Below are 24451 nucleotides of genomic sequence, written 5' to 3' on the forward strand. Positions count from 1 at the left end.
ATTCAAGATATATTTTCTCCCCGTTTTCTTATATATTTGTATAGTTGTTGGTAGCTGTCTCCATTAAAACCTTTTTCTTGGAAGACTTAAAATACACTATAATTCTAGACAGCTGTCTGAGAGGAGTTAGGAGAAGGGGAAATTTGTATGACTTAATTCAAATTAAGCAAACTGAAAAAAAAGGAGCAAGACATAGGAAAACGAGGGTTATTCACTTGAGCACCTCCGAAAAGAGTAGGAAAGCTGGAGATGTAACTGGGAAAAAATACGCTGAAAATGTCAACACAGAAATAGCGGTTGCTGTCCCAGTCTCATTTAAATCCCCCCACGTCTTTTGAATGCTGAGAATTTTACAGGCAGTGGCTTTTAGACTCACTCATTTAGACTGTTCCTCCAGTGATGATAGTTTTTTTTTTCAAGATGATGATTATTCTCCACCTACCAAGAGACCAAAGAGCAATGAACCTCCCCAGCCGCCAGTCACAGAACCTGCCAATGCCGGCAAACGGAAAGTGAGGGAGTTCAACTTTGGTAAGTTGTCAGTGAAATGTGGTCCTCTTTTCTTTTTTTTCCTTCCGAACTTTTTCTGTTACTGAAGAGTTACAGCATTCTTTGGGGAGGATGCCTTAAATATATTACTACCTTATAGTCTAAGCTGAGGAAAGCCATGGACAGTTTGAAGTAACCTTAAAGACACTGCTTACACATGTTTGTGTGTACCAAAGCATAAGACATTGTATCTTCTGTTGTTGACTAGAATTGGTAGACTTAAGGGAATTTCCTGGCAGTCCAGTCATTAGGACTCGATGCTTTCACTGCTGGGGCCCAGCTTCCGTCCCTGGTCAGGGAAGTAAGATCCTACAGGCCGTAATGTGGCCAAAAAAAAAAAAAGGGTAGACTTAAAAATCAGTGTTAATGACTTAGTAATTCAGTTATTTGTCTGAGATTTGGATCACTTCTTTATTTCAGATACAATTTTTATATTAATTTTTCTTGCTTTGTGTAACTGCTGGCCTCTAATCTAATCAAACCACAGTGGTATCCTTTTGAAGGGACTAAGTAAAATGTTAGTGGCAAGATGTGTTTGTGATCCATATTTTGAATAAATAGAACATTTAGCTTTATACGTTTTTTAAATAGTACTTTAATTTTTAAGTTGTCTTAGTCATAATTACTGAATATAAATTGAAGTTACATATATAGTAAGTTTATATATATTCTTTAGCATGCTATTATAAGTTGCAACTGTATATAAAGTCTTATTTCCGTGCAACTTAGACATGTTTTAGAAGGTTTCCTGCACAGTCTTGGGGACCTTTCTCTTTTTCGCCTCACTTTGAGGTGTTTAATTGACGGGTCTTTTCTGCCCTCCTGCTTTTCGGAATTTATAAGTTTAAAAAGAGGTACTCAGTATGAAGTGTTCTGAAAATAATCTTTAAACAACCCTATAATCTCTCATTGAACCAATTATAAGCACCGCAGAAAAAGATAAAGTCCTTAGGAAAACAGTAAAATTATATAGACAGGTGGATTATTAAAAATCAGGATATGTTATGTAGAAAATAAGTCGTTAGATGTTGGGTCATCTTAAGAACATTATTAGTGCCTCCAAACAGGGATTTATCATTGAGTTTTAACTTTCTCTCAATTTTCAGAGAAATGGAATGCTCGAATTACTGACCTGCGTAAACAAGTTGAAGAGTTGTTTGAAAGAAAGTATGGTAAGTCTAAACTCAAAAATTCCTGTAAGGTTTTGTCCGTAAGCTTTTTAACAATGGAATTACTGTTCATCTAATGTGGGCAAGTCCCATTCTACCAGTGTTTGTGCGTTCCTTCCTTATCTGTCGCTGGAAAGGTAGTGGATAGTATCTGTCCAAATATTAGAAATTTTCTTTCCAGATCACAACAAAGCTTTAGAAGTTTCCTTTCTTTAATTATCAATTAATATTTCCGTTAAACTTCCAGCATGCGTCTTTGGGAGTTTATTTATATATTTGTTGCAAAATCTTGAATCTTGGAGATTTAACTGAAGAGTGTTTTCTTAAGCAATAGTCTTCGTTAAACCTGATGTGTTAAATCTTGTATTCATCTAGATGCCCTTATTTTCCCTACTCTCAATAGATACCTGAGTTTGTTAGATCTCAAGTTCTCTTTTCCTTTTATTTTAATATTCCGTCCTATAGCTACCTTTATATAGTAATCAGAGAAACAAGATTTATTATCACCTGGTATCAAATGCTCACCTAGAAATAGCAAAAATTGTTTAAAAATATCTGTTTTGTTGGGTTTTTTAAATGTGGAGAATTCTTTGCAAATGACTGGCGAAGCTGTAAAATTGTATAATACACTGAATTGTAACTTGAAAGTCTGTAGTGCTATCCTGCATTACTGAGCTTCTCTAAGTGAATTTTTAATTTAATTTTATTTTTTATAAATCTGTTTTATCCATTTTTGCTTTTGGCTGCATTGGGTCTTCACCACTGTGCGCGGGCTCTCCCTAGCTGAGGCAAGCGGGGGGCCACTCCTCGCCGCGGTGCGCCGGCCCCTCACCACGGCAGCCTCCCCTGTTGCGGAGCACGGGCTCTAGGTGAGCGGGCTTCAGCAGTTGTGGTGCGTGGGCTCAGTAGCTGTGGCTCACGGCTCTAGAGCGCAGGCTCAGTAGTTGTGGCGCACGGTCCCAGCTGCTCTGCAGCATGTGGGATCCTCCCGGACCGGGGTTCTAACCCGTGTCCCCTGCATTGGCAGGCAGACTCCCAACCACTGCACCACCAGGGAAGCCCCTCTAAGTGAAGTTTTTAAATGATAAACCACATTGGGCTTATTTACTTAAAGTAATTTGAACAGTTCCCTATCATGGATTATAACAGTCCTCAGTGAAGATCTAGAATTAGAGTAGACTTCATGAGGAATTCAGTAACTTTTTCTTTATTTTTTTCTTTCTTTATTTTTTTTTTTGCGGTACTTGGGCCTCTCACTGTTGTGGCCTCTCCCGTAGCGGAGCACAGGCTCCGGACGCGCAGGCTCAGCGGCCATGGGTCACGGGCCTAGCTGCTCCGTGGCACGTGGGATCTTCCCGGACCGGGGCACGAACCCGTGTCCCCTGCATCAGCAGGCGGACTCTCAACCACTGCGCCACCAGGGAACCCTTCTTTAATATTTTCAGTTATTTTCTTAAGGTTCTCAGTATTTTTCACGTTTCAGTAGTCAGAGTCTACTGCCTGTGATTTTGTTTTATTTTTTTTTTGTTTGTATAAATTTATTTATATTTTATTTTTGGCTGCGTTGGGTCTTCGTTGCTGCGTGCGGGCTTCCTCTAGTTGTGGTGAGCGGTACTCTTCATTGCAGTGCGCGGGCTCTAGGCATGTGGGCTTCAGTAGTTGTGGCTCGCGGGCTCTAGAGTGCAGGCTCAGTAGTTGTGGCGCATGGGCTTAGTTGCTCCGCGGCATGTGGATCTTCCCGGACCAGGCCTCGAACCCATGTCCCTGCATTGGCAGGTGGATTCTTAACCACAGCGCCACTAGGGAAGTCCTATTGCCTGTGATTTTATTTAGACCATTTCAAAGTAAAAACTCACAACATATTCTTTCTACATGGAAGCATTATAACGTGGTGGTTAAGATTACAGGCTATGGGGACAGACTGTCTGGCCATGTTCTCTTAGTCCTCTCTGAGCCATTTGTGAAAGGCATGAGCACTATAGCTCTACTCTGAAGATTTGATGAGATAGATGAGATAGTGCTTGTGAAGTGCTTCCTATAATACTTGGGATGTAAGTACGTAAGAAATGCTTGCTGTTTGTATTTTTGTTATTGTATTCTTAATTTAGTACTATTATGAATAAAAGTAATTTACTTATCACAGTTTTATAAATTTCTGTGTTTCTCATAGAGAGAAGCAAAGGTTATGTTTTTACTTCTGTTGTGATGGTGATATATTTATTTGATTATTTTGCATATAAGAAAATAATGTTTACCAATCATTGTGAAATTATAATAACAATATTCACATTTCATAATTTCAAAGCATCTTTAATGGTAATTGCCTTCGGGGAAGGTATTTTCATTGTTAAATGTGAATATGATTTTCAGATGTAGTATATCAACGAAGGATATTAAATCTAACTCAGAATTAATGTGTAATATGGTACACTTGAAACTTGAATACAAAGATTAATGTTTAGCAAATAAACTTTTACATAAAATACCAGCAAAAAAGTGGACCTGTTCTGAGAGGTGATTCCTGAGGGAGCAGGGGCTGAGGGGAGTCCACCGTAGTCATTTTTGCTTTGGAACCTTTCTGGCAAGGTCAGTAGCATCTGTGCTGTTCTGTTCACTGGAAAGCAGTTTATATAACTGTGCTATATGTTAATTACATGAACTAGAAACCTTTGAAAGAATTAGTGGTGCTTGCTATGTAGTCATGGAGAATTTGGCATGGCTTTACTTAGTATCAAAATGTTTGCAATTTTTAATGCTAGCTAAAAATGTGCTTGTGTTGTAGATGAACGTAAATTGATGCTTTTTGAAACTTTTTATTATGAAATTCATACTTCCAAAGACCCTCTATTTAAATATCCATCACCCAAGTTCAACAGTGTTTAATATTTTATAATATTTTCTTTCTTGTCCTTTCCTGTCCTCTTTGTGATGCAAGAACATTTTAAAACTCTGATGTCCAAGACATCATGTCATTTCACCTCTCAAAACTCTAAACTGTAAAATTCCAAGTTGGGTGAGAGGAATGCATTGTCTTAATCTCAGTTCCATTGTCACACCTAAAAACATTACACTGTTTAATACCCAGTGATATTTAAATGTCCCCTATTGTTTAGAAAAACTGACTCTTTGTAGTTTGTTTAATAAAACTATCAAAGTCTGTTCATTGTATTCGATTCTTAAGATTCCTTGTGCATTTGGCTTGTTGCAGTTGTTGTATTATTTTACTCTCGGTAAATGAATCTTAGAATTTTTACAGTTCAGAAAAATGTTCTGCTTCAGTTATTTTATTAAAAAATCCTTTTTACGTGAACATTTATGTTTTTAAAATATTACTTCTCATTATATGCTGTATGTATTAGCTGAAATTAGCTGGTATATTTTTCTGGGGTCATTTATGGTTCAAATTTGAGTAGAAAGTCTGCCTATATCTACATTATTTCAAAATAATATATTATTTCATTGCAGTTTTGACTAAGTAGAGTGCTGGCATCTTTGGTGGTATTTTCCTCTTAGTTCTTCTGTACTATTTTGCTTCTGATGCAGTGATAATAAAAGTTACAAAGCAATATGTATGTATTCGATTATTATTCTTTTCTACAAACTGTGCTTAATCCTTGTCATTTCATAATTTTCCCTTTCTCTTTTTACCCTTAAAGCTCAAGCTATAAAAGCCAAAGGTCCTGTGACGATCCCGTACCCTCTTTTCCAGTCCCACGTGGAAGATCTTTATGTAGAAGGACTTCCGGAAGGAATCCCTTTTAGAAGGCCATCTACTTACGGAATTCCTCGCCTTGAGAGGATATTACTTGCAAAGGAAAGGATTCGTTTTGTGATAAAGAAGTAAGACCCTTGGACTTTGGTCTTTGTTCTTGATTAGTGAATCTTTTTTTGTTGTTGACAGATATTCACTAACCACTAGGGCTATATTTAAATTAAGTTTGAGTTATTATATGTTGTTTTGTTTCTACTTTTCAATGTGTCTATGTCAGTTATGCCAGGGTTGACTTTTGGAGTATGAACACCTGTCCATGCCTGACTGGCGTACCACTGTTATTTTCTTTTACAATTTTTCTCTACGTATGCTAAAGAAAATACTGAAGTATCAGTGTCTTATTTTTTCAGGCCTGAATTTTAAAAACCATAGGTGGAAATAAAGTCGATTATAAAATAAAAATAAACAATAGAAGTAAGAATGAAAAGAAAAAAATAGCAGAATGCTATAAATTCTTTAGCACTGACGTAAGGGTTGTAGCAAGGAGCTTTAAACAAAAATTTATGTGCAGCAATTGGAAGTGTAAATGCTTGCATTTAAAAATGGCAGCCACATCACACATTTCCATAATTTCAACTGACTAAAATTCTATTAAGATTACAATAAAAGTTTAAAAAAACTAAGAGGGCATATAACAACATTTCAGCAAATGTTGATATATGAAAACTTTCTAATTAGATGCATGAAGCAAGATGCATTTGTAAACAGGAACAATTGGAGAATAGTTGTCTAGGAAATTATCAAATATAATTGCTAAACTAAAATTTTCAATGAAAGGGCTAAAAGATTGTTAGTATTATAAATTGTAAAGATGATTGTGTATATGAGACATGAGAAAGGATATGAGAAGAAAACAAAGATATATGCCTGGTCACATTTCATAAAGTTTCAGTGTCCTAAGGATAAAGGTAGAAATCATTAGGTTCTAGAGAATAAGACCATGTCATCATAAAGAATGAAAATCACGCAGATATCTCATACTTGATTTGAGTAGTAATGGATGTAACGCTATTAAGTCATTCTTTCCAAGTTCGAATTGAAAATGATTTGAACCTTGAATTCTGTAGCCAAACATGCTTGAAAGCAAATAGAGATTGCAGCATGAAAGAGGTTGGGTAGCAGTTGGGATGTCTCCAGCACCAAGTAACAAAAACCCTTATTCAAATTGGCTTGTTACAGTAAGATTCTTATCTCACGTAGCAAGGGGGTCAGAGATGGGATGATTAAAACAGTGATACTTGGCAGTCCAGTGGTTAAGACTGTGCGCTTTCACTGCAGGGGGCACAGGCTCGATCCCCCGTCAGGAACTAAGATCCCGCATGCCGCGGCCAAAAAAAAAAAGTTAAAAAAATTAGAAAATAAATAAAACAATGATACTTGGGGCTCTGCTTCTGCTCCTTTCCAGATTCTTCCTTCCTTGTGTTGATAGTTTCCTTAGACTAGTGAGCTGGATGCCATAGTTCCAGAACTCACAGCCGGACATGTCTACTAGGAGGGACAGTAGCTACCTGTGTTTCTCTGAGAAAAGGAAACCTTGGAATATGGCCTTACTTCTCTTTGGTTAGGATTATGTCAAGTGCTTATTCCTCAGCCAGGCACAGGCATGGGAAAGATAGCACCATGATGGGTGTAGACCACGTAGTACTCACCCTTCAGTGAGTGGGGGCGGGGTTCACTTCCCCTGAATTACGTGGCTTTCATTTTAAGTTCTAATATGAATGGATCTTTTTGAGTCACGTGCATATTATAACTGATTTAATTTTTTCCCACATATCTTTGGGCTATAAATAGTAAAGTCAATAACAGCAGAATGATAGTCATTTGCAGAAGTATTCATGTTCATTTTTCTGGCAGTGCTCTGATACTGTTGAGAAAGTGGGGAAATTAACAAACACCTTGATCAAAGATTATAACCAAGCAGACTTGCCTCTGTATTGGTATTAAATAAGGGAATGATAGGATTTAACTAAGGATAAAAAGGACCCAAGAAATACCGTAGGTAATAGGGGAGCTGTCCTCCACAGAGAAACTTGCTGCTAAGAGATATTTTTCTTTCAAATAAATTGTAGTTTGAAAGATTTTGTCCTCCATTTTTCTATGAGCAATTCAAGTGAAACTCTCCTTACACAAGACAACGTGGAAGGCAGCCATGCAGACTAGCAGCATTGGCACCCCCCGGGAGCTTTCAGAGACACCACATCTTAGATCCTACCTAGATCTACTGGATCCATCCTGCATGTGATGAGGATCCCAGATGATTCCAGTGCTCATTAAAGTTTGAGACACCCTGGTGTGTAGAACAGGCTTTGAAGTCAGAATAATAATAATGGCAATTCAGCCCGACGTGTCCAGTACAGTCAAGCACTTTATAAATCACCCACACTTTTTTTTAACAGATGAGGAAACAAGGCAATGAGAAGGAAGGAAGGAAGAAAGAAGGAAAGAAAGAAAGAATGAATGAATATTTTGTAGTCTCTCATGAAATTGAATGGTAAACAAGAGAGGCTTGTTATAAAACCCGGACACCAGTCCTAGTCAGGAGTCAAATAACCACTCCTTCCTCCCTGCATATTGATAACGTTAATAAGCCTGTTCTGAGAACTCTTGTACTGTCATTTTCTCACAGTGCTTGCATTTTAGTTTGCTAGAAGTTTTGAAAACGGTTCGAATGGCTAAGGAAGACATACAAATAATTGTGTAGATTGTGCTCATGGTCGCTCATCTTAAAGCATGTAAAGCTCTATCTTTGGGTATTTAACTGTTTGTGCAAGCCCACCACAAGGTACTCAGGCTGTGCAGGTTCTGCTCAAGTCCTTCCCATGTCCTAATTTATGGGAAGCCATCTCTCACATTTGGAAGGGGCTTTGTAAGCCTTTCCCCAAAGGTTAATGTGCTTAGTCTTGATAAACAGAAACTAGGATGTTTACTTAGAAGGGTAATGCTATACTTCAGCAAATGTTTTATTTCACAGCTCTTCCGTTGACTTAACCCTATATTAGTTTCTAACATTTTCAAGATTATGGTTAATATATGGCCATGATTCTCTGTGATCTCAGTCTCCCCCGCCTTCCCTGTTACTTCAGGATATTACAACAAAATAGAGTGAGGCGGGATACATATGTTAGATTGTAAAAATTCTGTGGGGTGTTTGTGTATTCAGAAGAAGTTTTTAAAAGCATGTATACTGTCCTGCAAATGTTAGTTTTGAAATATATATGGTTTTTATAACCAGATTATAGATGTTTTTAAGTAAGGTGGTCTTGAATGTTATGTAAAATTGAAGACTCCCATTTAAAATTTTTGCAGTTTGCTTCCTTTGGTATTATGCTTTTTTTTTTTTTTTTTTTTTTTTTTTTTGCGGTACGCGGGCCTCTCACTGCTGTGGCCTCTCCCGTTGCGGAGCACAGGCTCCGGACGCGCAGGCTCAGCGGCCATGGCTCACGGGCCCAGCCGCTCCGCGGCATGTGAGATCTTCCCGGACCGGGGCACGAACCTGTGTCCCCTGCATCGGCAGGCTGACTCTCAACCACCACGCCACCAGGGAAGCCCTGGTGTTATGCTTTTAAGAAATACCTTTGATTTACAAAGTTTACTGTGTGTGTGTGAGCGTGTGTGTGTATGTGTCTGTGTGTACGCGCGCACGCATACACACACTCCGTGAAGCACATTATGAAGCCATTTGCAGTTACCATTTGGTTTTATTACTCTGGAAATCTCAAGAAATTAGGATTTAGTTGTGCTCAAGAGTTCAGGCTGTCTTTTAAAAACTGCCTTTGATGACTGAATATGACATAAGTACTAGTAGTTATTACTTTTGCTGAATATTATCTGGTAAATATTTAGTAATTTTTCTCACCTTTCAGACATGAACTTTTGAATTCAACACGTGAAGACTTACAGCTTGATAAACCAGCTTCAGGAGGTAGGTCTCCAGACTTGTGTCAAATTGTATGTCAAATCAGAACATGATGTACAAGGAATATTGTCCAGGATTCTCTAGAATAATAAACCCATTTTGTTTTTAATAACGCATTATAAATAAATGTAAACATCACATTTCTGGATAAACTATAAAAGGACCATGTCTGTTCTATGTTTGAGATGCAAAATTTTTCTGGCATAATGTATTGAACAGTTTATTATCCTAGTCTGTAGTATCCTAGTCTGTATTAGTATCAGTTGAATGATCATCCATCATTATACCCAGGAGTTAAAAAGACTTATTTCTTAGAGTACGTAGCCATGGGCATCATCACTTGTTGGTTAGATGTGTTTTGAAGGAAATCCAATCATGATCTGTTCTCTTAGTTGCTTTTGCTCTGGAGTGGAGGGAGTAGGGTGGGGATATAAAATGGAAATTGCATCAGTTAGAGTTGGTGTAATGAAAGGATTGCCAGCATTATTGTGGCCCCCAATTTATCACAAAAATCACCTGCTAGCTGATCTTGAGTGAAATGAATTCTATTTCCTAGCTTCAGTGGTGACACTTTCAATTTATCTCTGTAAAATCGCTATTAATTGTGAATTTTCATTTTGTTATTGTTTTGTTCTTACACATTTTATTCAATGTCAGCACTGTTTTAATAAACACATTCTAAAATCTTAGAAGTAATTTTAGTTAGAACAGAAAAACAATACCACCTATTTAGTAATTTATTTAGTAACATTTAATAATTTATTAATGTCATCAAATTGAAGAATTTGTGTATATTACCCTTACAGTAAAAGAAGAGTGGTATGCCAGAATCACTAAGTTACGAAAGATGGTAGATCAGCTTTTCTGCAAAAAATTTGGTAAGTTTAATTTTCCCCCCTAGCTAAAGTATATTACAGAATAACTTTTCCAGATTTTGCTTTAAGAAAGTAAATACAATGGATGACTCATCTCCAGTTTCCTTTATTGTTGCTTTTTTAACGTATACTATGAAAAGTTTTAAATCTGTACAGAAGGGAAGAGAATATTGTAATGAAAACCCACGTACTCTTGACTAAGTTATTTATACCGTGTACAGGTTATTTCGGCACAGGGCATTTCACAGTTTGGGAATCCTTTTGTCTTCGTACCTTTTAATGGTGTACCACAGTGGCATCTAGGGGACCACCAGTAGCAGTGTGTCCCTGGAAGGCAGACTGCTGCTTAGCAGTGTTTTGGTTGTCTTGTTTGTAGTGCTTGCTGTGCTTGCATCCCTACACACTTAAAATACTCAGGTTTGGTTTATCATTGCAACATCTTTTGTTACCAGAAGTAACTCCCTTGCTTTATTGTACTTTTCAGCAGTGTTCAACATAGTTGTCTTATTTTTTTTCTTTCTTAAGCATTTTAAACGATTCTTACGGAAAGTTTCAAACGTTATTGACTCTTGGTTTGTTCCTGGGTTTCTTCATGTCTTATTGGCTGTCCTCTTCATTCTCTTGTTGGTACCTCCCTTGAGTCCATTCTTTAAATTTTGGGGTGCTGCTCTACAGCTCAGTCCTGAGCCCTCCACAGATAGTCCCACTCTATCTTAAAAATACAGTGTTGTCTATATTCCCGATGACTTTCACATTCAAGTTTCTAGCCCTGAAAACTCCTCTTACACCACACCTTTATATTCACCCAGCCATTTGACAGCTCTTCAGACTTCATGGGTCCTAGATAGAGTCCTTGATTCCCCCTCCAGCATGTTCCTTTCCCAGTCCTCCCAGTGGCACCACACTCTACCTAGTCTTCCAAGCCAGACCCCCTAGCGGTCACGCTTGATTTCTTCATTTCCACAAGGCCTCCTGCTGACTCTACGTTTAAAACACACTGCAAATCCGTATCTTTTTCTTCTTCACTGCTGTCTGTCAGTGTAGTCAAAGTCAATGCCCCAAAGCAGCCAGATTTTACTGCCTACCCTTCTAACATAAACCACGAAGCACACTGTATGTCATCACCCTTTAATTTTTCTTAAAGCACTAATGGCTACCTTTTTCCTTCCACTACAACACAGTTCAAACAGCAGCCCAGATCTTGTCTCTCTTGGCTATTAGTAGAACAGTGCTTGGGCAGATACTCAACAAATACTGAATGGACCAGTGTCATTAAAAATTACTCAGAAGGGGGCTTCCCTGGTGGCGCAGTGGTTGAGAGTCCACCTGCCGATGCAGGGGACACGGGTTCGTGCCCCGGTCCGGGAGGATCCCACGTGCCGCAGAGCGGCTGGGCCCGTGAGCCATGGCCGCTGAGCCTGCGCGTCCGGAGCCTGTGCTCCGCAACGGGAGAGGCCACAGCAGTGAGAGGCCCGCGTACCGCAAAAAAAAAAAAAATTACTCAGAAGGACCTCCCTGGCGGGCCAGTAGTTAAGACTGTGCCCTTCCAAAACAGGGGGCACGGGTTAGATCCCTGGTCAGGGAACTAAGATCACACATGCCCCTCGGCAGACAAACAAATAAATAAAAGTGTGACTCAAAAAAAATTTTTTTAATTAAATAAAAATACATGGAACAGTTTTTAAAAATTACTGAGAAATTCCTGAGCCTTGAGAAAAAGTCAGAGTGTAAGTTTTTCCTCATCAATATCCTTGACCACCGAACATGAATGTAGGACCTTCATGAAAATGTATCTCCTCGTACATCTGGTCAGAAATCAGCTAATGAACAATAAACTAGAGAACCTTCACCACTTTAAAAATCATTATACTTCCAGGACATTTAGTGAAATAAGATTATGAACCTTATTTGTCATTTGAGATGCCACCATAGTGTCGTCATAATCGTAATTCATGAGTAGCTGACATAGGATAATGTGCATCTGCATTAACAGGCTTAAACTTTGGCCTCACATTTAGTTCTAGAAACTCAGCCTGGGGTAAGAAACAGCCAATCCTATTAGATCATGGGTGCCTGCCAGCCAGCCATGGCACCCATGACTTTTCCCTCATGGAAGGAGAAAGCTGTGTGTGAGATAGTGTACTCATAGAAAGAAAAATTGGCCTGTAGAAAATATTTTCTCATTGTATCAGAGCTAAGAAAATAGATAACTCCTATGTATTGTTACCTTACAAACAGCAAAATCCTGCTTGTGGCCTCAGGTGGGTCATTTGGGACTGGAGTCACTTTAGAGAGTGAGAAGCCAGCAGAATTGTTGCTTTCTTTAAGGTTACTGAAAGGGAAAGAAGAAAACATAAGATTGTCTGTCATATCAGACACAAGTCTTGAAAGTTGTATAGCAGCAGCAGCATAGTCATTCAGCACCTGTGAACCCCCTGTGTGTCAGGTGCTGAGAACTCAGCAGCACAGAGGATGGTGAATGCTTCCTCTGGGAAGCATTCATTTATAACTTAGGGAAATATGCATGGCAAAGCAACCAGTAAATATGCAGTATATTAGAAGGTGTTAAGTGTTCAGGAAAAAATTAAGCAAAATGAGGGGGATAGGGAGACAGAGGGTTGGTTACTTAATATAGGGGAGACCTCGTAGATGATGTGATGAACACTAATGCACTTGGCCTTCCTCTTTTCTGTAACTTGTGCTGTTTCTCTCTCAATTCCAACAGTTTGGTTCTTTTTTATTTTATAGAAAGTTTGTTAGAATTAGGATTTTGTTCTTTTTTGTTATATTTAACAGAATAATTACAATTAATATTACTCCCAGGTGTGAGTGTGAAAGCCTTTACCATATTTTAAAAGAGAATATTTCTTTTCACAGCCATGATCTAAATTACATTGTATTTGTTTTTTCAAATACACACTCCTTACTTTTATCAAAGAGATCCTATACTTGAGCCCTTCAGATTTGGTGCTAATGAAATGAAGGAAGAAATTAAGACAGAAGGCCTTTGAATTTGAGAGGAAAGTCAAACTAACCATCAAAGAAATGCAGATGCTTCAAGGAGCCACTCTTTGTTCAACCATCAGATTGTAAAATGTTTAAATGTAACTCAGAATACGAGGGAGACCATAAGTGCTGATACTTTGTAAATTGTTTGGATCTTCTTACAAGCTCTGTTTGGATGTGGCTTCATAGTGGGGGTTAGTAATTACATTTTTACATTTTAAAATTTCAATGCCACACCTATTCAAAAGTAGAAAAATAGTACAATGCATTCCCATATACCCATTTTTGTAATCAGTGACGTTTAAGATTTTCCACATTTTGTTCATCCTTTCCTCTTTCATTCCCCTTGTAGGAATTTAATAAAGCATATCACAGGCATGGTGTCATTTTCCTTGTTCAGTGTGCGCCATTGAACAACACTTTTATTTATATTATTTTATTTTTGGCTGCGTTGGGTCTTCGTTGCTGTGTGTGCGCTTTCATTGGTTGCGGCGAGCAGGGGCTACTCTTCGTTGTGGTGCACAGGCTTCTCACTGTGGTGGCTTCTCTTGTTGCAGAGCATGGGCTCTAGGTGCACGGGCTTCAGTAGTTGTGGCACACGGGCTCAGTAGTTGTGGTGCACGGGCTTAGTTGCTTCACAGCATGTGGGATCTTCCTAGGCCAGGGATCGAACCTGTGTCCCCTGTGTTGGCAGGTGGATTCCCAGCCACTGCGCCACCAGAGAAGTCCCAACATTGACGTTTTAAATACAGTCACAGTGTCCTCATCACACTTGACAGAATTAACAGTCTCTTTGCTCTTATCCAGTCCTTCATTGAGTTTCCTCATTTATCTGAAAAGTATCTTCTAAGTTTTTGCTTCGAACCTGGATTTAAACAATAAAGTTTCGTGCCTTAATTTTGCTTGATATGTCTCTTTTAATCTAAACCAGCCTCTGCTTACTATTTTTATTTGTCATTCCATGAATTATTTCCTTGGAAAATGGTACACTGATGAGGTTTAAGGGGTAAAGAACAGTAATCTTATGGTTGCAATGCAGATAGAAGTATAGCCTGAAGTAAGTTAGTGTGCAAGAGCCAATAAAAAGTTTATTGTACTCAAGAAGCATTAAGTAGCAAAATTCTGCCTCCGGATATTTGAAAAAGTAGTATTTAAGTTGCACTCTTTATTGTTGGTCATGATTTTCTTCTTTTTATTTATTCTCAAAGATATTGAGAATTTTAAAAATAAGATCTTAGAGGGACTTCCCTGGTGGTCCAGTGGCTAAGACTCCACGCTCCCAACGCATGGGGCCCGGGTTCGATCCCTGGTCAGGGAACTAGGTCCCACATGCATGCTGCAACTAAAGATCCCGCATGCCGCAACTGAGACCCAGCGCAGCCAAATAAATATCTTTTAAAAAAGAATACATAAAAATAAGATCTTAGAGCTATTACGATGGCCTTAGTATCAGGAAACTTAAATTCACCAAAAGTTACTTCTTGATCATGGGTCATTTAATATTTGCATTTGCTGTATTAAGTCTGTTTCAGTAGTTGCTGTTGATATTTTCAGAGTATACTTTACTTTTTAAAAAGTTGACATATACTTTGCTATGGATTGTAATAAAATATGATTTCAGCAGAAACTTCATCTCCAGTCTTTTGTATTGCTTTTCTTCTGTAAAGCTGAAGCCTTAGGGAGCACCGAAGCCAAGGCTGTACCTTACCAGAAATTTGAAGCACATCCTCATGACCTCTATGTGGAAGGACTACCAGAAAACATTCCTTTTAGAAGTCCCTCGTGGTATGGAATCCCAAGGCTGGAAAAAATTATTCAAGTGGGCAATCGAATTAAATTTGTTATTAAAAGGTAGGATTATAATTTGCAGAAACAAATTTAATGTTGTCATTAAGAAAAAATTAATTTTATAAAAATGGGCTTTTCCCCTTCCCAGCTGGACTTACTCTCCATATTTAAGATTAAGGTATTACATTTAGATTCATTTTTTGAGCAAGTTTCTATGCAGTGCCAGGCACCAGATGTACAAAATTGGGTCCACCAGGAATCCTGTCCTTGGGAGGCTTATTATATAGGTCAGTGCCGTAAAGTGCTACTTGAACACTTTGGGGGAGAAGGCGAGGGTGGCATGCAGTTTGGTCACTTGTGCATAGAGAACGCAAGAAGGGGGTTCAAATAAAGGAAGTAACATAGGTAGGTAGGCGCAGGGAGGTGTCAGGTGTACTCGAATGCTCGGCTAACCACACCATTCTGTATGGAAGGATTGATGACCTTGAGGGCATAGCATTGATAGACAGACTGAGATGGCCCAGTGGAGGAAGGCTTTCTGTCCTTCGCAGTCAGCAGAGTATTGAAGGGGTTTGAAAGCTGATTCCTCTTCAAATAATTTGAATTGGACCTTAAGAGTGTTACTTTGGCTTGAGTTTGAAGGCTAGCAGAACGGGTAATTTGAGGGCAGGGAGTGGGAACAGAAGGCCCATTTAATAAAGAAGAATTATCGTTGGGACAGAATTTGCTTGCTGTTTGGGGGTTGTGCATTTGTATGTCTGTTTGTTGGGACATGCTTTAGGGTGACATAGCTAGATATATCTACCTGTATTGTGCTCTAGTCCATCTGAAGTTTCAGAAACAGGAGGTCGAACTGCTTTGGGGCAAAACACAACTGTTTTGCACAAGTTAAGCTTAAAATTCCTTTCAGGACATACAGGTGGTTCCACCTGAATATTCGTAAATTGCTACTTTAAGAATAATTAAAGTCACCAAAATGATATTGTCACTGCAAATGAAGGTGGAGTGAGCCACACTAGAAATTAAAGTGGGCTTAAATGCTCTCATCCTGATGTCAATTGTATTTTTACAGACCAGAGCTCCTGACTCACAGCACTACTGAAGTTACTCAGCCAAGAACGAATACACCAGGTAAGACAGTTGTGAATCCTTCTTACAAGCTTAAGTAAGTAGTTTCTAAGCTTTTATTAATCTTTTAAAGCCATGGAATTCCTCTTTTTTCTCCCTTCCACCCAAAAAGTCTTTTGTGGAAGGTCAATACAGGCACTCCTTGATTTATCCACATGAACATAAGCAGTCTGGGGGGAGGTCGAGCTTTGGATTTAGACCGGTGGTATTTAGTAGAAATAGAACGTGCGTCACAGATGCAAGCCATATATGTCATGTAAAATTTTCTAGTAGCCAAATCTGTTTTTCATCCTGTAATCAACATAAATACATGATGAGTTAGTTTACATTTTTCATTTCATTTATCTACATTCTTTATTTGAAACTCTGGTGTGTATTATACACTTACAGCACATCTTAATTCAAGTAGCGACATTTCAGGTTGCCCACATGTGGCTAATGTGCCAGACCATGCAGATTTAGGCCTTAATCTGTTCACAAGGACCTTGCTTTTAAAATGGCAAATACTGTGATTGCAGCAGCTGTGCCCAATAGAAAAGAACTTTTTAAAAGTCTCGGTCTCAGTTGTCTGAATGGTTTTATTTTCTTTGAGGTATAAGTGTGCCTTTATTTCTTTCCCATCTTTTTGTTTTCCATTCCATAATGTCAGAAAAAGTGACCACAACTTGTAGATCTTCTACAACCTTAGGAACTTCTGTTGCTAAGAACCAGTGGGTGTTTCTGAATTGTTGCAGTTAATCTTTTCCCTCCCTCTCTCCCCCGCTCCCTCCCTCCCTCCCTCCCTCCTTTCCTCCCTTCCTTCCTTCCTTCCTTCCTTTTCTTTCATTTTTGCAGTGAATCATTTTTGTAAATGCTAAGATGAACTACTATACAGGAGGGGTTATTTGTCTGAACTGTAATACTGATTCTTGAGCTTTTAGGGTACCTGGAGGCAACCGGTGAAGGTCACCAGTATGCCAAATAGATTGTATATAATCTTTTGTTTATCATGGCATGAGAAGTATTTGAGAAATACTGTACTAGGGAAACAGACTATCTTGTGCCCAGAATCCTGCCGGGGAGAAGATAGAGTTGAGGCTTAACTTCTCAGGCTGAGCAGCAACATTAACCCAGCAAACTCCCCAGAATGCTTTTGATTTAGGCAAAGAAACAAAATATTGGCGACAAATTGAAGATTGGACATGACAGAGACTTTGCTAAGCAAAATAATGCAAAGAAAACTGTTCCCAAAGGTAGTGCTTTAATATGCATTAGTCTGAGTATGATGAAAGTCTATGTAGGAGTCTTCGTTTCGCAAGACAGACCTCAAGTTCAAGCTTGTGATTAATGTGATCACTGCTTTTATTAGGAGCAATTCTAATAATGACTGCAAATTGAGGATGTGAAACATGTATTATTGGAACGATCTGTAGGCACCATACAAGTTACTCCGAGGATTTAGTAATATTTTCAGTAGTACTTGATCTGCTGTTTTCTAGCATAGATGGTTACAGGCCTATTATCAAAAGACTCTCCATTCTCCCAATTATTAACAATGCTTGGCCTTCTACCATTCGTAGAAGACCTTGGAAAGAATCAAAGGTTGTCCTTCTTCATTGCAACAAAATGTTACTGGGTCTGCCAGTCACCTAGGCGTTAGTCTTGCTGGGCCAATTCAAGTCCCAGTGTACCCGACAGAAGAATTGTATTAGTCCTTGCCATCAGAGACGTCTGCTTAACTCTGAGGTAACAGTTGTATGCTTAAACACACGTGGGTGCACTTTGTTCTCAATTTGGTAAAAGGTAGATGTCACATGTGAGAAAGTTGGGGCACTAGCCAGATAGCTGAGCTTTGAAGGGGAAGAATGAGAAGGTACTTGGTTCTTGTGTAGAATGGTACAGAGGTCTTTTTGTATTAGAGCAGCAAATACCAGAGAAGGAAGTGCAGGGTGAGGCAGAAGGGCTGACTGAGCACCAGGTTAACAGAAGCCCTTTACCTCGGAGAAGGAGAGTCTAGATATTGTTATAGTAATATTCAAATTTGGTTTATACCAGACTGACTTCGTCTGGTCGAATGGCCGAGTTACCATATTAGACCCTTGAGATGCTGGGTTTTCTTTTAAAGAAAAGGTTTTAAAGTACTTTCACAGTAAAAGTAAAGTGGAGATGAAAGATTTTCTGAGGCTCCCAACCTTTAGCAGTATTTTCAGAACTTCTCCAACATTTCCTGTCGCCTTGTCCACAGACACAAATGGCTTTCACACGTGGTGCGATTCTTGCACTCTCTACCCTTTCCTCTTACTCTCTCTTTCCCTCCTTTCCTTATCCAATACCTCCAACCATCCTCCATTGTCTCCAAGTCTACCTCCGTCCTCTCCATCCTCAGCTCCAACAAACAAGCCCCAATTATCTGTCCAAGTAAGTGCCACCCTACGTGTCTTTTATAATAGCTTATTTTTTTCTTTATTTTTATGTTGTATTTAAAAGGGGATGGTTGTCTTATAAATGAGGGGTAAGGAAATAAACTGGATTCTGGATGTGAGTAGTGCTGAGTGACAGCTCCCTAATCACTTTATCATTTATTTCTTGCTGTGATTAGTGAAGTTTTCCTTTGTGTAAATCTGTAGGCACACGTGTTCGATAAAACAAGGAATGCCTGTTTAGAAAGCAAATACAAGTGAAGCTCCTCTGGTTGAACCTGGTATAGGAGGCCTGGATCTTTATATAGCTGGTCCTCCCAACCCTGAGGGTTCTTTGATGTACCTCCAAGAAAAAGTGTTTGAAAACCATTCATTCTAAATACTTAGGAACAAGTTCTTCTTTATTTACAATGTAAACTTAAATTTGAATTCTATCTCCCTGTACTTCTGATATTTGACAAGTGCAGGAAATCCTTCTTTTCTTTATCTGAAGTTTTTGCTTTTAAGCAAAATTTTATTAAGAGTGTCACTGGATTGTACATCTAAAACTAATACAGTGTTATATGCCGATTATCTCTCAAGTTTTTAAAAAATAGCATCACTGGAAAGAACAGCGTCCAGTCTGATTTTGTGTCAGCATCCATAAGGGACATTGTTGATTGGGTTTATTTTTCCTTTCTAGTCAAAGAAGATTGGAATGTCAGAATTACCAAGCTACGGAAGCAAGTGGAAGAGATTTTTAATTTGAAATTTGGTAAGTAAAACACAGTGATTATGTCTTAATTTAAAAACATTAATGAAAGGCAGTGTTTTGAATGAACATTATAGCAGTTCAGGACCTAAAGAAAGAAGGTCCCAGAAACTGGGTTTGACTTTCTGCTACTACATTCACTACTTAAACTGAGCGAGTTACTTTCTGTCTCCTGGACTCCGTTTTCTCGTGTGTCAGAGTGGGAAAGGAAGGGAGGAGTTGGGGAGGAGTCTCAGTTCCGCTGTCTGTACTTGTAACCTGGCTAACACCTGTGGCAAATAGGTTTCATCATCTGTTTCAACGTAGATTTGTTGACAGCGGTTTCCTGGAGCGCTGTCTTGAGGATTCTGAGGAGGCTCAGCAAGAGTGTTTCAGTTGATTGGGTGTGTCTGTCATGGAGAAGGAAGTAAGGAGTGGAGTGATATCAATATTCCTGGGGCGTTGCCATCGTCGTTTTAATAACTGGTATTGACGTTTGTGTCCTGGATCAGGAATCTTCAGTACTCTTGACCAGTTCTGCTCAGATGCATCTTATGCACCTCTTATCTTTTTTCTTTTTCTTTCTTTCTTTTTTGTTTTTTTTGGGGGGGCCATGCCCCGCGCAGCTTGTGGGATCTTAGTTCCCGACCAGGGATCGCACCCTGCCCCTCGGCAGTGAAGGCACAGAGTCCTAACCACTGGACCACCGGGGAATTCCCTCTTATCTTTTAAACAGCAAACTTGCACCTAGATGATAACACAAGGGCTGCATAGTTGCCATTTCGGTAGTATGGCAGTGAAATGGCTGTAGTTCATTTCTGCCCAGAGCACAGAGACAATTTTGGTTAATTATCCCTTTGCTTTGAAGTGGTAAAATGTTCCTCTTATATTTTAGGCTTCTTCGTCAACTTTACACAATATACTAAGCAAAATACCTATATTACTAAGTGGAAATTGCTAGATTGTAGGGAACTTTTGCACAACGGATTTGAGAATGCCCAGATGTCAACTACACTTAGTATGGCGATCATTTGACAATATATACAAATAGCAAATCATTATACTATACACTTGAAACTAATATAATGTTATATGTTCATTATATCACAATTTTAAATATATATATATATATATTAAAAACATAAACAGAGACTGCTGTCAGACAAAACTCAAAGACTGTAAAATTTTACCTTCCATAAGTTATGTTCTCTTACACTTTCAGCTCAAGCTCTTGGACTCACAGAGGCAGTAAAAGTACCATACCCGGTGTTTGAATCAAACCCCGAGTTCCTTTATGTAGAAGGCTTGCCAGAAGGAATTCCCTTTCGAAGCCCTACCTGGTTTGGAATTCCACGACTTGAAAGGATTGTCCGTGGAAGTAATAAAATCAAGTTTGTTGTTAAAAAGTAAGTTCTCTTTGCCAATGTAGCCCTTTCTGGGATTAGAACAATCAAGGCATATTTCTATTTAAATTTTTTTCTAGCTTCAGGTTACGGCTAAGGCTTTGAAGTCCACGATGGAAAGCGTAGCATTGAGCTGCAGTCCTGGCCTTGTCCATTGCCTCCCATCCTTTAACTTGTCCTTGATTTTCTTCATCGGGACAAGGAGAGTTGTACCTGCCTCACATTGGTGGAGGTGAAGTTTGTTAAGGAGATGCTATGTTGTCTCTTACTTGATAGATACTTGAGGGCAGGATGAAAGTGCTGATTTTTATGTGCTCTGTTATTCCTGCTTAAACTTACGGGCAACTGAATTTCAGTGATTAAGTTTCTCATTTATATGTCTGCAGAATTTCAGTAATTGAAGAAACTAAACTAGTGGTAGTTAATTTTCATTTTCGTGAAAGAGGTCATTTACTCTTCATAAAATCATTTAGCAGGCATTTGTAGGAAGGAAAAGTGAATTTTTTTGGTCCATAACGGAAGAAACTATTGTTACATTACAGAGTTATCATTGGTCATCACAATTTTTACTAGCTGTGAAGACCAATATTATACTGGCCACTGTAATGTTTCTTGGTTTTTTCTCTAGACCTGAACTAGTTATTTCCTACTTGCCTCCTGGAATGGCTAGTAAAATAAACACTAAAGGTAAGAGATTATGTATACCTTCATTATACTTCAGTGCGTTAAAACATACTGAGTCGTTGGCACATATCTTTTGGGGGCTTTCGGTTTGTTTCTTTGCTTTTTAAGGTATTTTGTTTAATGAACCCCTCTCCTCCCTCTCCCTCCCTCCCTCCCTCCCTCCCTCCCTCCCTCCCTCCCTCCCTCCCTCCTCTCTGTCTCTTAAAAGTAAACATTTCATTGGCAGTTTCACGTTTGCAATCCTCCTTCATTCATGTTTCCACAGCTTTGTTGAGACTCATGTGGACGATTATACTACCAGTTTAATTCTTCAGGTTTCTTTGAAAAGAGCCAAACTGTATGAATTTTAATACTCTGCTTTTATAAAGCATCTCCTTCTGGATTTTTTACAACATGCAAAAGAAATTGTATGCTTACTTTACAGCTTTGCAGTCCCCGAAAAGACCACGAAGCCCTGGGAGTAATTCAAAAGTTCCTGAAATTGAGGTCACTGTTGAAGGTGAGGTTGCTCTGTGGCCCGTTCCTGTCCGTTCTACAATTCACTAGTTAATCTGTTGCTTCTTCACTTTACTATTTATATTTTTATGCAAATGAGTTTTTATAAAACTTGTTTTAGGTGCAGAACACTTAACTGCGATAAAGCTAGATTTTTTTTTTAAATTAATTAATTTATTTATTTTTGGGTGCATTGGGTCTTCGTTGCTGTGTGCGGGCTTTCTCTAGTTGCAGCGAGCGGGGGCTGCTCTTCATTGCGGTGCAGTGTCTCCTCTTGTTGCGGCGCACGGGCTCTAGGTGCGCGTGCTTCAGTAGTTGTGGCTCGCAGGCTCTAGAGCTCAGGCTCAGTAGTTGTGGCGCACGGGCTTAGTTGCTTCGGGGCATGTGGGATCTTCCCGGATCAGGGCTCGAACCCGTGTCCCCTGTGTTGGCAGGCGGATTCTTAACCACTGCGCCACCGGGGTAGTCCCAAAGTTAGATTTTCTAAATGTTTCTAATTAACGATTTCAATTACAAGATGATATTTCTCCACAGCCTCGCCACCACGTGTTACTTTCTGCTTTTTAGATAATATCCATCCTAATGGGTGTCCGTTCCTTTTTCTTGATGACTAGTATTTCATTGTGTGGATATACCATATTTTGTTTATTCATCGATTGGTGGACATTTGGTTTGCACTACTTTTTGGCTATTTATGAGTAATGCTGCTCTGAACATTCGTGTACAAGGGCAGTGATGGGTTAATGAAAAATGGTTTTGACCTGCCTTCAGATTAACAGAGAATCTCTTTCTGTTGTCTTACCCAAGCCACAGAGGACCTTGTCCCACAGTAGCTTTCTTTTGCTTAACCAGGGCTATAAATAGACCCCAAATTTAATTTATATTTGTTAAAATACCACAAAATAGTTGTTAGTGGTTTAACACTAACTAATTTGAGTAGTAAAGAGCTGTGTCCATGTTCAGGGACTTTTTGTCAAGAGTGTGATAGCAAGGAGGGGCTTTTTTTTTCCCCACCATACTAGAGTTTTCTTTTAAATTATACATCATGCTTGTAAATGGATTTTTTTATTACTTTAAAAATCAAATTTATTGAGTACACTTTATATGCGATAAAATGCACGCATTTTAATTGTACAGTTTGAGTTTTGAAAAATGCTTGTAGCACCACTTTAGTCAATGGATAGAACATCTCCCTCACCCTAAAACGTCTCACACACGCTCCTTGGCAGTCACTGCCTCACAGGCCAGGCCACAGGCAACCATTGATCCGCCTTTTGTCACCATGGAACACTTCTGCCTGTTGTAGAATTTCATATAAATGGAATCATGTTGTATCTTTTCTTTTTATGGTTGCCTTCTTTTGCTTAGCACAATGTTGTTAGATTTATACTTGCTGCATGTTTCAGTATTTTTTATTGCTGAGTATTACTCCATTGTATGGATTCACCAGAATTAATGTATGCATTTGTCAGTGGGCATTTGGGTTTATTTCCTGTCTTTGTCTAGTAAAGATGCTATATGAACATTTGTGTACAAAACATGGCATATGCTTTCCTTCTCTCGAATAGATATTTAGAGTGGAATTACTGGGTTTTTAACTTTCTAAGAAACAGTTTACCAAACTGATTGTATCGCTTTACACTTCTGCCAGGAATGTGTGAGAATTCCAGTTGCTGCACATCCTCACAGTACTTGATATTGTCATTCTTTTTATTTTAGCCGTTCTAGTGGGTGTGTAGTGTCATTTCACTTAAGCATAAACCAGAATGCCAGTTTATTGATTTTTGAATCGCAGGTAGATATTTCAGTCAGCTTAATTCTATCAGGTGATCACAAGTCTCTTCCTGTCTTTCCCTGTGACTATTAAAAGGCTGCTTTATGAACATGGAGTATAAAAAGAGATGTTAGTTGAGTGATCTTAGTAGCCTGTTACAGAAGTATGGTAATAGGATGTACTGAGTTCCTCTGTCTGGTTATTATACCTGCCAGGTCAACCAGGCTGCTAGATCCAGCTGGTCCAGAAATACTTTGCTGTTATCACTATGCTCTTTAAGGAAGCTGTGGTTTTTATTCGGGAGTTTGAAGTAGTTAAAGATTACAATGTTGAATCTTGATATTTTATTCGATTCTGAGGCCATAGTCAGGCTTTTAATGGAAAACAACTGATAGCCCATAACATTGTTTCTGTATATTACTAAGAATTCAAAGAAAGGATATGTCAGTGTCAGCTAGAGAATCCAAAGGAAAGCTTCATATAGGGGAGATGATATAGTTGTATCTAAAGTCGTGTTTATGTTCAAAGGCCGAAAGAAAAACATAAAAGGCAAGATAGGTAACCAGTGGCTTCAAAATGACGTAATGAATCATTAAGTGAATTGAACGTTCCTCAGATCAGCCAGAAAGCTAGATGTGTTTTGGGGGGAAATGCCTGATTATAGGGATGGAAGTAGGAAGATGGATGGAGGTCTGTAACACTGACAGCAGTGGCTGTTTTCATTGCAGAGTGCTTGTATACACACTGAACTGAACTTCTCCAG

The 24451-nt window shown here is 38.9% G+C and overlaps 1 protein-coding gene across 8 annotated transcripts in view; it reads left to right on the forward strand.

Moving 5' to 3' along the window:
* Nucleotides 1-24451, forward strand: part of GTF2I (general transcription factor IIi) — a 146102-nt gene that overhangs the window by 111323 nt on the left and 10328 nt on the right. For all 8 annotated transcript variants that reach the window (XM_082857692.1, XM_082857685.1, XM_082857686.1 and 5 more), the window contains 11 exons: nucleotides 421-531; nucleotides 1656-1721; nucleotides 5375-5558; nucleotides 9354-9412; nucleotides 10213-10284; nucleotides 14955-15138; nucleotides 16148-16206; nucleotides 19285-19356; nucleotides 20555-20738; nucleotides 21364-21422; nucleotides 21844-21918. In XM_082857692.1, the coding sequence (XP_082713818.1) occupies nucleotides 421-531; nucleotides 1656-1721; nucleotides 5375-5558; nucleotides 9354-9412; nucleotides 10213-10284; nucleotides 14955-15138; nucleotides 16148-16206; nucleotides 19285-19356; nucleotides 20555-20738; nucleotides 21364-21422; nucleotides 21844-21918 (1125 nt within the window). The remainder of the gene's footprint in view (nucleotides 1-420; nucleotides 532-1655; nucleotides 1722-5374; nucleotides 5559-9353; nucleotides 9413-10212; nucleotides 10285-14954; nucleotides 15139-16147; nucleotides 16207-19284; nucleotides 19357-20554; nucleotides 20739-21363; nucleotides 21423-21843; nucleotides 21919-24451) is intronic.

Source organism: Leucopleurus acutus (assembly GCF_964270905.1).
Source record: "Leucopleurus acutus genome assembly, chromosome: 16".
Classification (NCBI taxonomy): Eukaryota; Metazoa; Chordata; class Mammalia; order Artiodactyla; family Delphinidae; genus Leucopleurus; species Leucopleurus acutus.